The sequence below is a fragment of the Orycteropus afer genome, unplaced genomic scaffold, assembly GCF_000298275.1.
Source record: "Orycteropus afer afer isolate SDZICR_OR568_19922 unplaced genomic scaffold, OryAfe1.0 scaffold00450, whole genome shotgun sequence".
In the NCBI taxonomy this organism is placed as follows: domain Eukaryota; kingdom Metazoa; phylum Chordata; class Mammalia; order Tubulidentata; family Orycteropodidae; genus Orycteropus; species Orycteropus afer.
Window position 1 is genome coordinate 304,472 of NW_006922037.1, and position 12,540 is coordinate 317,011.

Genomic DNA, 12,540 nt, shown 5'->3' on the forward strand with positions numbered 1-12,540 from the left:
CTGTGGTTCCCAGCCAAACAAAATACAGGCATGTGAGTTAAACATTTACCTCAAGTAGATACACTCCTTGGAGAGAACAATCATTGAGAAAGAAGGGCTGCCTATGCACAGGGAGACAGCTCAGGGGGCAGGAGTGCATGGAGGGATGGACACTGGGAAGAGGTAACTATGGGCAGGAAGTGAGAGGGGAGCTGTTGCATTGTGGTAAACTGTGGTCAACGTCATGAGACAAAGTATATGTAAACTACTGTACAGAAAGTGAATTTGCTCTGTAAATTTTCACCCAAATCACAATTAAAAAAAAAAAAAAAATTATTAAACAGAAAAAAGAAAAATCCCAAGGAAACTACAAAAAAACTGACAATAAGTGAGTTTAGCAATTTTGCAGAATACGTGATCAACAAATAAAAATCAATCATATTTCTATATATTAGAAAACACTTTTAATAAATATCAAGTAAAAATTCTAAGTGGTCACAAAACATTGTGTCATAGTTTTCTTAGTTTCAACAGCAACTTTTTTTCTTTCTTTTTTAGTGATACATACAGTAATGATGCCTCTTTCAATCAATGATGACTTACTTTAGAAGAAATACAGTATATTCAGAAGCAATTCACTTCTCATCACCTCCAATGCTATTACCCTGGCTCACTCCATTGTCATCCCTGGCCTGGCTTACTATAAGGGCTTTCTAAGTGCTCTTTCCCCTTCTACACTTGGCCTCACTCCACTCTATTCTCAACATATATAAAGAGTGATACTTCTAAAAAATAAATTAAATCATGTCATTGCTCTGGTCAAGATATTCTAATGGCTTCTCTTCCCAGTCAAACTAAAAGCCAAAGTTCTTACAGAGCTCTAAAATACCTGCGGCATTCTTCACCCCACCTTAAAACATCCCTGCCTTCTTCATTTTCTTGAGCCTTTACTCATTTCATTTAAATCACATTGGTTTCTTTGCTTCTCAAGAAATTTGTCAAGAATTCACCAATCTCACAGCCTTTGCACCTGCTTTTCTTTCTGCTTGGGATTCTACGACCCTTGACTTTTGAATGGATGCTTTACTTCCTTCAAAGCTTTGCTTACATGTCTTCTTACTAGTGAGTCCTTTCATTAGTAACCTATTTAAAATTTCAACCTCCCTCCAACACTTTTGGTTGCCAGTCTGTCCCCATGTCCTTCTCTTCTTCTTCCCAGATTTACTGTTCTCCATCCATGGTGCCTATCACACCACATTTTATTTAGTTGTTTTATCTGTTTTAATTACATCTCTGTGGTGTAGTAAATTACCTGGTATGGCTTTTGTAGCCATAAGTCTTTGTAAACTCCATGGTGGAATTTGCCATGAGCAATCAAGTAGCTCCTGATTGTTAAAGTTATCCACGTGGGGTATTTCTGTTGGGAGCAGTACAAAGTAATGTTCTGGGAAAATTTCTCTCTCTCAGGTTATTCTGGTTACTTAGTGCCACTCTGACAAGAATATATACCACAAATGGGATGGACTTAACAAACAGGAGTTTATTCTTACAATTTGGAGGATTTAACTCCAAGTTCAAAGTGCCAGGCTCTAGGGGCTGGGTGAAAGCCCCTCAGCCTTGGGCTTCAGCTCTGCCTCCAGCTCCCAGCCCAATGATGCTAGAGGTTTTTCTTCACTCAGACAGCTGCTGGCTGCTGAGGCTGACAAGCCCAAGGTTGACAAGTAAAAAGGCACAGTCCTGTCGTTACCAAATCACATGGCAGGCCATTCATTCAAGTCCCTTTTAAGTCCCAAGGTTGGCAGAGCATGGCAGGCTGCTGAAGGACACAGCTACATGCAGAGTCCAAGCATGCCATAAGCTAGAGACCATTCCCCAAGGCTTCTGCTTATATACAGGAAGCAGATCACATTCCTTAAGGAAGCTACTCAGCTGCCCACAGTAGATTCCACCATGGAGTTGATTACCAGTCTCATCTTGGGTAATACTACATCCAGCTGCCCAGCCATTCAACCCGACCCAGCCATGTTGACACACAAACAGAACTACCACATAGGTGTATAGAATTCTGATGTTGGGATTGGTTAGTTTGGCCACTCTGCCAGGCTCAAAAGGAGCCCTCATAGAAGCAGAAAAAATCTCTCTCTGCCAGCTGGGAGATGGGAGAGACATGCATTACTGAGAGAGAGATACCGAGAGACACATGCTACTAAGAGAGTGATGTGCTACTGAGACTGACGGCTGCTGAGACGGCTGGCTGCAAGAGACTGAATGTGTTCCTGAACTTGAATTGTAGCCTGTTGTTCCCTAATAAGCCCCATAATCTGTGAGTTATGTGTGGCCACTGCAGCAAATTATCAAACCCAGTAGAGAGGTGGTGGGTGCTGAGGAACAGTTGGTGTCAGGGTTGATGAAAGGGCTGGAGGCAGGCAGTATGTCTGGCCTTGCAGGAATAGTCCTTGGGCTACTGATGGTGATTCTGTCTTCCTCTTGTGGGGTTAGAGGAAGTCAGAAGATGCAGCCTCCCTGTCCCTTTGGCAGCCTCTCACACTGGTTATCTAAGGCCCAAGAAAAAATGGTGTTGTCTGTTTCACTCATTGCTGCATATCTAACACCTGGCACAGTTCCTGGGTACATAGCAGGTGCCCAATAAATATTTGCTATTGAATGAATAAATATATATCCTTGAGTCACATGTGAGTATAGCATGAAGGAGCCAGGTGCATAGTGGAAATTCTTGTAAAGTTCTATGCTTTCTTTAAAAAATCCATATGTATTTTGTACTTTATGCTAGAATATATAGACTGTTTTATTATAAGAATGCTTTACCTCAAAGTCCTTAAATCAAATTGATAGTCCAGGAATATATTTGATTGCCCATAGCCATCATAATCAGTATAAATCATAATCTGAGAAGCACAACCTTAAGAATTAGGAGCTTCCTTTTATCTTGATAGAGTTTATTAGGCTATTGCCAATTAGGGGAGGTGGAGACAACATTAGGCTACCCAGGTGTTGGAGCATACAGATACATATGAGGCCTACAAAGGTGTAGATATCAAATGGATAGTAAATAGAGTGCTTCTAGCTCTAAATATATTGTGAGTATATTTGGAAAATAAGCTTGCAAGAAAATGAACTTTTAAATTTCATGACTCAAAAGCAAGTTAATAGTATGAAGATTGGATTCTTTTTGTCTTAGGCTGGAGAATTCGAGAGAAAGTGACCAGGGAAAATGGAAATATTAAAGTTATCAGTGAACAATCCTTTCCCTGAAAACAAGAGACAGAGTGCCCTGATCTTGCTCTTTTTCCACTGTCGGTATCAGTCTTAGGCAATTATTATGCCTAATACAAAAAATAAATAAATAAATAAATTTCACTAGCAAATGGCAGCCATTTAATAAGCTCCTCTTAGTTCTCTTTTTCCTTCTGCTATTTTCCACCATGGTCATTTCTCCACTCTCCCATTTTTCCTTTGTTCCCTTGAGGCTTGATAGTATAAAGGAAAAAAAAAAAAAAACTTGGATCTAAGTTCAGAAAGAAAATGAGTTCAATGTGGGGAATATGAGTGGTAGGAGTTCTAAGAAAGCATGTGGCTGGCTTCAGCGTCTTTTGGCAGAACTCAGGAGAGGGACCTGGCCAAACTCCCTTCAGGCCTCCAGCAGCGGAGAATGTCTCACCTAGCCAGTACAGAGGGCCCCACAAAGTAGACTCATCTCCCTTGCCTGTGGATCACTTCACAGTCTGTAAAAACAGAGTGGAAGGTTCTTCTATGGTGAAGAAAGCAAAAGCAAGGCAGTTTGTTCAGCATCTGCTATAGATTGTGGGAGGTGCATTCATATGCTGGGCTTTATTGATATAAATAATTTTGTCATGAAGCATCATCAGTACAAAGGTAAATAAATCAATTGCATTTTGTCATTATGTATAATCATCAAGTTTTGTGTTATATAATTTATCAACTGTCAGCCTTGAGTAAAGCACTTTTCATTGAAGTATTTATTTGCAGACCGCAAGATGACTTATGATCCTCAATTTGCTTCAGTTTGTTCTTCAGAGCTTCATCACTTATGTTCTAGTGCTTTAGGGCTCACAGGTCACTGATCAGCCTCTAACAGGAGGGAAAGAGAAGTATCTACCTGAAGAACAACTACCCTTAAGGCTCCTCTCTGATGAAGGAGGGTACAGGCAAGAGAGGGAATAAAGGAAACATACCTGTCATGAAAACCACACCCTCAGGAGCTGCCTTACAGCAATTAATACAGAAATGCAAGGCAATCCCCTTTGAATTTGAGCCAAGAAATCTCTAGAGAAAGAGCACTGATTCAGTTAAGTGAAAAAGAATAATTTGAAATATTTTAACTTTGTTAGTAATCTTTAAAGAGTTCTATAAAAATGACCATTTAAATGTAACTTTTCCCAAATATCTAACCATGATTTCAGAGGTCTGTAAGAGAATTATTCCTCTATCCATCTCTGGTTTCCATCTTCTAACTTCTTTAATTTTTCATCTTATAGAAGAAGCTACCAGTACACATGGCCAAAGAAAAATCTTGCCTGAATGTACTATATCAATGTCTAAGTTACCTCATCCTTCATTTCATCTGCCAGAGTTATATTTTTGTAGAATTACATTTTTCACTGCCTCTAGGGGAGTGAAAATGTGGAGAGTTCTCTAAGCTGGCACCTCCAATTTTTCATGTGTTTAAAAAGCTGCCTTCTTTCTTCTTGCCTCTTCTTCTCTTGAGGCTAGTCCTTTTGGCAAGTTGCCTTTTCCTGACTTCTCTAAGGACTAGTTCTTAGTGCACACCAGAAGAGCTGCATCTGTCTTTCTTCTTGACCTACAAGTCTGTTTAAAGCCACAAACTTCCCATATGTCAATTGTTTTCCTTCAGCTAGTCATCAAGTTAAGAGAACAAAACCACACTCAGCAAAGATATTCATTCTCATTCCCCAAACCAGGAGGTACATGTAGAGATAATCAAGGATCTATTGAAGAATTCTGGATAATGGTAAAATCTGGAGACAATATGCCAAGTGAGGTTGGAATAATTCTAAAAATGCATGTCCTTGAATACAAAACCAAAACAAAAAACAACAACAAAAATAACCCCAAACCAGTTGCTGCCAAGTTGATTCCAACTCATGGCTACCCCATGTGTTGCAGAGTAGACCTATGCTCCACAGGGTTTTCAAGGGTGTGATCTTTTAAAAGCACATCACCAGGCCTTTCTTCCAAGGTGCCTCTGGACGAATTCAAACTGGCAACTTCTCAGTCAAGACCTTAACATTTTGCACTGCCCAGGGATCCTCCTTAATGAGGACCTACATTGTCTACTGTAGCAGTATACAGCTGAGTAGACATCTGAAGCCATTTCCCTGCTCTATCGATATACCACCACAGAAACCATCTGCAGCGCTGTGAGACAGCAATAGAGTGGATAAGTCTGGAATCAGATTTGGGCTCAAATCTTGGCTCTAGAAATTTATAGCTGTGTGACTCAGAGCAGGTCACTTAATCTGGTTAAGCCTCAGCTCTCTTATCTGTAACACCGGCATTAACAGTACCGTGTACATAAGGTTGTTATCAAGATTAAATGAGATGATCATATACAGTTTTCTGCACTCATATGTACAGTAACCATATGCAGTGTAGTAAATTACTTTGTTTGGCTTTTCTACCCATAAGTCTTTGTAAACTCCAAGGTGAAATTTTCTATGAGCAAGTGAAGAGCTCCTGATTGCTGAAGGTGTCCACCTGGAATATTTCTGTTGGGAGAGGCACAAAACAATGTTCTGGGAGGTGCCCACTCTCTCTCAGGTGCTTAGAGTTCTGATGCTATAATTGGCTAGTTTGACCACCCTGTGGGCTCTAAAGGAGACCTCCTGGAGGCAGAGCTCTCTCTGACTGCTGGTTGAAGAAGATGTGCTGCTGAAAGAGACACGGGCTCCTGAGACACGCATTGCTGAGTGAGACACCGAGGGACCAGCACTGCTGGGAAAGAGACTGTGAGAGACTCTTGGCTGAGGGACGGTGGGCTGGGAGAGAGACTGAGCGTTCTTCCTGAACTTGAGTTTTAGCCTGGTGCTTCCCTAATAAACCCTGTAATCTGTGAGTTCTGTGTGGCCACTGCAGTGAATTATCGAACCCAGGAGAGAGGTGGTGGGTGCTTTGGGAGGAACGGTTGGTGAAAGGGCTGGAGGGAGGCAGCATGTTTGGCCTTGCAGTAATAGGCCTTGGGTTACTGCTGTCTTCCTCTTGAGAGATTAGAGGAGGTCAGAACATGTGGCCTCCTTGCCGTTTTTGCACCATACTTTTGCTGTCCTGAGGTAGAGAGATCAGAACACAAAGTTCACTAAAAAGCTTCCCACAATTATTGCCCAATCTTAATTCTGAGAGCACCTGTGGTCAGCATTGACCAAAAGCCACTTTGTAACTGGAGACCATGTTATTTCACAACTAAAAGAATGAATTTATGTTTCTGATGCTTATTCTGTGCATCTTCTCTGTTATATTCCACCAGGCACATCAGATCACATACCAGGCAGGCAGGCAGGGGCTGGAATGTAGTCTGTCCTCATGTTGAGTAATAAAGCTCAGGTTTGCAGGTAGGGTACCTGGACTTGTATCTAGTTTACTCCTACTGTTCTTCAGAATATGCAGTCTTCTCCTTGGGGTTGCAACTAGTGGCTTGATTCAGGACACAAAGCTAGCTAAACTAAACCACAGAATAGAAACCTTAAACTTTCCAAAACACTATCAGCGTCATCTTCAGTTGGTGGAGGTGTTATACCCTAGCTGCTGAGGGGAGCCTGATATAGGCCAGGGGAGGACACAAGCCCACAAGCCCAAAGATTGTCCCATCTCTGTGGTGTCTTACATTTGGTTGCGGAGAGCTGGGATTTATACTGCCCTCGGACCAGCCGGCAGGTGGACCCATCTCCATTGCAGACCCCACAGTTATCTTCCTTGACGGTGCTTCCCAGCTGGTGATCACAGCCAACAATCTAACAAGAAAGAGAGATGTGAATTCAACTGGGCACCTACCCATGGAAGGCTCCATTGTGAGGCCAATCACCACCAAATTACCCTCTCTTCCTCCCTGAGGAGGCATAAAACATATTTCCCATGAAGGGGACTGAGTTCAACTGGAATTTGAGCCAAGCTGAAAAATAAAAATGTAGCATGTTTTTATAGTTCAAATACATAACAGAAAGTGAGAGAGGAAAAAAAGATCCTGAAATATTAATGTTGTTGTTGGGAGCCACTGAGTCTATTTTTTACCCATAGCTACCCAACGTGACAGACCAGAACTGCCCAATAGGGTTTTCTAGGCTATAATCTTTATGGAAGCAGATTGTCAGGTCTTTTCTCCCACAGAGCTGCTGGGTGAGTTTGAACTGCTAAGCTCTTGAGTTAGCAAGCAAGTGCTCAATCACTGTCTCACCAAGCTCCTTATTAATGTTATAGATCCTTAATTAAAAAAAAAATAGTTCTGTCAGTAATTATGATTCACCCAAACGAACAAATACCACCATGAAGGAACTGCAACAGGAAACATTTTAAAGCCTTTTAGAGTAATGCATTATCTCCATGTTCTATATGTTCCCTCAAATATAAATTGCATAGGGGTTGAGGTTTTGTATGGTGAATTCACTGATATATTCTAAGCAACTAGAACAGAGTTTGGCAAATTGCAGGCCCTCAATGAGTATCTGCTGAATGATAATCTAAATACTTTTGTAGCTAGCACCTGAGGTAGGAAAGAGGATCTGCTGACTGAAACAAGGATAGTATATGTGTGTGTGGTGGGGCATGTAGACATGGAGGACAGTAGAGATGACTAACACAGAGCCCTACTATTTGATTGGCCTTATCCTGCACCAGTCACAATACAAGTATCTCATTAATTGCCAATTTTTCTGGTTACCTAGTGGCACTCTGATAGGAATATACCACAAATAGGATGGCCTTAACAAACAGGAGTTTATTCTCTTACAGTTTGGGAGGCTAGAAGTCCAAGTTCAAAGTGCCAGGCTCTAGGGGCTGGGGGAAAGCCCTTCAGCCTTGGGCTTCAGCTCTGCCTCCAGCTCCCAGCCCAATGAAGCTAGAGGTTTTTCTTCACTCAGACAGCTGCTGGCTGCTGAGGCTGACAAGCCCAAGGTTGACAAGTAAAAAGGCACAGTCCTGATGTTACCAAACCACATGGCAGGCCATTCATTCAAGTCCATTGTAAGTCCCAAGGTTGGCAGAGCATGGCAGGCTGCTGAACAATGACGTGGCTACATGCAGGGTTCAAGCATGTCATAAGCTAGAGACCATTCCCAAAGCTGTTTCTTATATACAGGATGCAAACCACATACCCAGAGGCAGCTACTCAGCTGCTCACAGTAGATTCCACCATGGAGTTGATTACCAGTCTCATCATGGGGAATACTACATCCAGCTGCCCAGCCATTCAACCAGGCCTAGCCAAGCTGACACACAAACTTAACTACCACCCCAATATGGTCATGTTAGTTATTAGTATCCCTGTTTTGTAGTGAAGGCTATGAATCTTGTCCCACATCACTTAGCTAATAAGCAGGAGAGCTCTAAATACATCTAACAAAAACTTCTATGCTTATTTCAAACTGGCTTAAATCACTAGCCTTTATTATAAATGTGGGCAAATTCATCTGAATCCTTACTCTTTCCTTTCTAATACTGGAATTAAAATAAATTCAAATCCCAACTGTACCAGGTTGTTCTAGTTAGATCCCATACTAAAGACTTTTTCATTTTCAAACTACTTCAGCTACTTCTTTGACAAAATGAAAATTGTACTAACATTTGAAGAGGCTTATCTCTACCAAGCCCTCACAATTCTTCCTGCCTTTTAAAAATCTGGTTGTTAATGTGACTTTCTTTGAGGCTTGATTTTCCTTTCTGTGGCTCTAATAATTGCAAACACATGTTTAGGCAAGAGTTTCACAATATAATTATTTAATATTGTGTTATACAAGTGTTATGTTTTTTAAAAATATGGCAATGTGCATTTTTTAAAATTAAAAACAAAAAAACTATTTTCAAAAAATAGATGACAGAGTAACTTCCTCTAACAGATGCATATTTTTTTTTTGGAAATGCAAGGATCAGGAAAGCACAGAATTAGGTTCTAAAGTGAGGAGCAAAGACGAATTGGCTCTGTCCCTGTAGATTCACTGTGGTCAAGCAGCAGGTCTTCTCAATCTGTTCAGAGGCTACAGTGAGGCCAACCCAGAATTCATCCAAGCTTCATCCAAGCAGAGCTAAGCACATGATGGCTTAAGAGTTCTTTGGTGTTCTTCTGTGTAACTGCAGTAAGATTATTTTCAAAAGGGTTATTATAGCTGGACTCACCAAAAAAACCAAACTCACTGACATCGAGTCAATTCTGACTCATAGTGACTGCCATAGGTTTTCTGAGGTGATAGATCTTTATGAAAGTAGATTGCCCCATCTTCCTTCAGTGGAGCAGCTGCTGGGTTTGAACTGCTAACCTTCTGGTTAGCGGTCAAATGCCTTAGGCACTCTACCACCAGAGCTCCTTCTATATCGACTTACACATGAGCTGATTAATTCTATTCACTCTTAGACTCCAAATACAGTATGAAATAGGAATGTAGAACTACCTTCTTTGCAAAAATATATTTAATCACTCAACCAACATTTTTGAGGACTCATTATAGGGAAAGGCACTGTGGTAGGTACTTGGGATTCAGTGGTGAATTTAAGCATACATAGGCACACCCCTCATGGAACTTACAGTCTAGTGGTGAAGGTAGATATTACTCACATAATCACACAAAATAAATGTAAAATGATAATCCAGATTAATTCCAAGAACACAGGTACATAGTGCTCTGAGAGCATAAAATATGGAAAATTTGATCTAGTTATGAAGGAGAGAGAACACTTCCTGAGGAGTCTTTTGGGATGAAATATGAATGAGGAATCAGAATTAACTAGATAGAAAGGAGATATTGCTGTGAGGTTCACCATGTCTTCCAGATGCCAGCTCTGGAGGCACATTGGTTAAAGGTAATCAAAAGGTCGTTAGTTCAAATCTGCCAGCTGCTCTGAGGGTGAAAGATGAGGCAATCTGTGTTTGTTAAGAGTTACAGCCTTGGAAACCTTGTGGGGAGTTTCTACTCCATGATATAGGGTTGCTATGCATCAGAATCAACTTGATGACAGTGTTTTTTTTTTTTTAAAAAAAAAAAAACAACTAAAAAACCAAACTCACTGCCATCAAGTCAGATCTGACTCATAGCAACCCGTCCTGAGGTTTCTGAGGTTTCTGAGGCAGTATCACTACAGAAGTAGACTTCCCAACCTTTCTTCCAAGGAGTGGCTGGTTTGGTTTTTTCAGACACTAGTTAATAAGGAAGTAAGCAAAAATAAGTCAGTGAGAATAACAACAACAGAATGTCAAAAGACTAAACCATCTGATTACATTAATAGGATTAAATCCTTTGAGGAGACATGGCAATATTAACATAGGTAGCATTCAAAGAATCATAGACTCTACTCTTGTTGAATAGGGTTGAAAAACTATGGCCTTAATCTTACAAGTTCCTCAGCTCTGTGGATGGGCAAGATGGATAGTGAACAGGAAAATATACACTCTCAGATGCCTTAGTCCTAACTGGATTCACCCCTTAAATCACAGGAATTTTGTTTCTGAAAGGATTTAAGTTTCTTGGAAAACATTTTAATGGACTCTGATATCTCTAAAAGAGGCAAAGTTGTTGTTAGGTGCCATCGAGTCATCTCCGACTCATAGTGACCCCATGCACAGCAAAACGAAACACTGCCTGATCCCACGCCAGCTCCACAATCCCTGCTATACTTGAGCCATCATCGCAGCCACCGTGTCAATCCATCTTGTTGAAGGCCTCCTCCTCTTTCATCGACCCTCCACCTTACCAAGCATGACATCCTTCTCCAGGGAATGGTCCCTTCTTACAACGTGACCAAAATAGGTAAGACGACGTCTGGCCATTCTTGCTTCCAAGGAGCATTTCAGGTGCACTTCCTCCAGGACAGATCTGTTAGTTCTTTTAGCAGTCCATGGTACCTTCAGCATTCTTCACCAGCACCACAACTCAAAAGCATCAACTCTTCTTCAGTCTTCCTTATTCATTGTCCAGCTCTCACATGCATATGAGGCAACTGGAAATATCATGGTGTCAGGCACACCTTAGTACCCAAGGAGACTGGGGGGAAGAATTGGCAGTGACATATCGGACAAAGGACTTATCTCTAAAATTTATAGAAACATTCAACACCTCAATGACAAAAAAGACAAACATTCAATTAATGGGCAGAGGACATGAATGGACATTTCACCAAAGAAGACATTCAAGCAGACAACAAACACACAAAGAAATGCTCATGATCATTAGCCATTGGAAAGATGCAAATCAAAACAATGAGATATCATCTCACCCAGCAATAATAGAAAAGTTCCACAAGGCAGAAAACAACAAATACTAGAGAAAGTGTGGATAGATAAGAACTCTCACACATTACTGGTTAGAATGTAAAATAATACAACCACTGTGGAAAACGCTTCCTTAAAAAGTTGGATCTAGAAATACCTTATGGTCCATCAATTCCACTACTAGGTGTACATCCCAGAGAAATTAAAGCTCTGACATGAATAGATATGTGCACATCCATGTTCACTGGAGCAATATTCACAAAAGCAAAAATGTGGAAGCAATCTAAGTGCCACCAATGTATGAATGGATAAACTATAGAATATTATACTATGTTAAAGAACAATGATGAATGTACAAAACATCTCATAACATAGACAAACATGGAAGACATTATTCTGAGTGAAATAAGTCAATCACAAATGATAAATATTGTATGAGACCACTATCATCAAAGTCAAGAAAATATTTGTACACAGAAAGAAACATTCTTTGTTGGTTACCAAGAATGGGAGGAGAAAGGAAGGTGAGTCAGTAACTAGCTAGTGGACACATATTAACTGGGTGAAAGCAAAGTCAATGTACAATAAAAAGAAGGGCAGCACAACATGATCAGTGGAAAAGGAAGACACTGGGAGGTGCACAAGGGTGAAAGATAACAAAGGTAAATACTATTACATCTATAATCCTACAATAATAGTAATAACAAAAAAATACATATAAGTAGATATATAGGTAGACAGGCAAGCTAATTAGGAATGGCTGGTGAATGGGAGTACAACCATGAGTATATATAGATTTGACAGAGAATATTTCTATACACATATTTTCATGGGCTACAAATATATCCATGTGTATCATAGTGTACATGGGGGTAAAGTTCTGAAAACTTCTTTACTATAACCAAACACCTTGAGGAAATGATTTACCAGTCTTGGGGACTTAGGACTATGTCTTGAGGGACATTTAAGTCAATTGGTATAACATAGGCCATAAAGACAATGTTCTACATCCTATTTTGGTGAATAGCAACTGGGATCTTAAACACTTGCAAGCAGCCATTTAAGAGGTAGCTATTGGTCTCTTCTCATCTGGG

The 12,540-nt window shown here is 40.5% G+C and overlaps 1 protein-coding gene across 1 annotated transcript in view; it reads right to left on the minus strand.

Moving 5' to 3' along the window:
* Nucleotides 1–12,540, minus strand: part of LOC103208535 (ADAMTS-like protein 1) — a gene marked incomplete at its 3' end in the record, with an annotated part of 468,117 nt that overhangs the window by 298,237 nt on the left and 157,340 nt on the right. Inside the window, exon 5 of the mRNA XM_042782739.1 lies at nucleotides 6,860–6,986. Coding sequence (XP_042638673.1) covers nucleotides 6,860–6,986 — 127 coding nt within the window. The remainder of the gene's footprint in view (nucleotides 1–6,859; nucleotides 6,987–12,540) is intronic.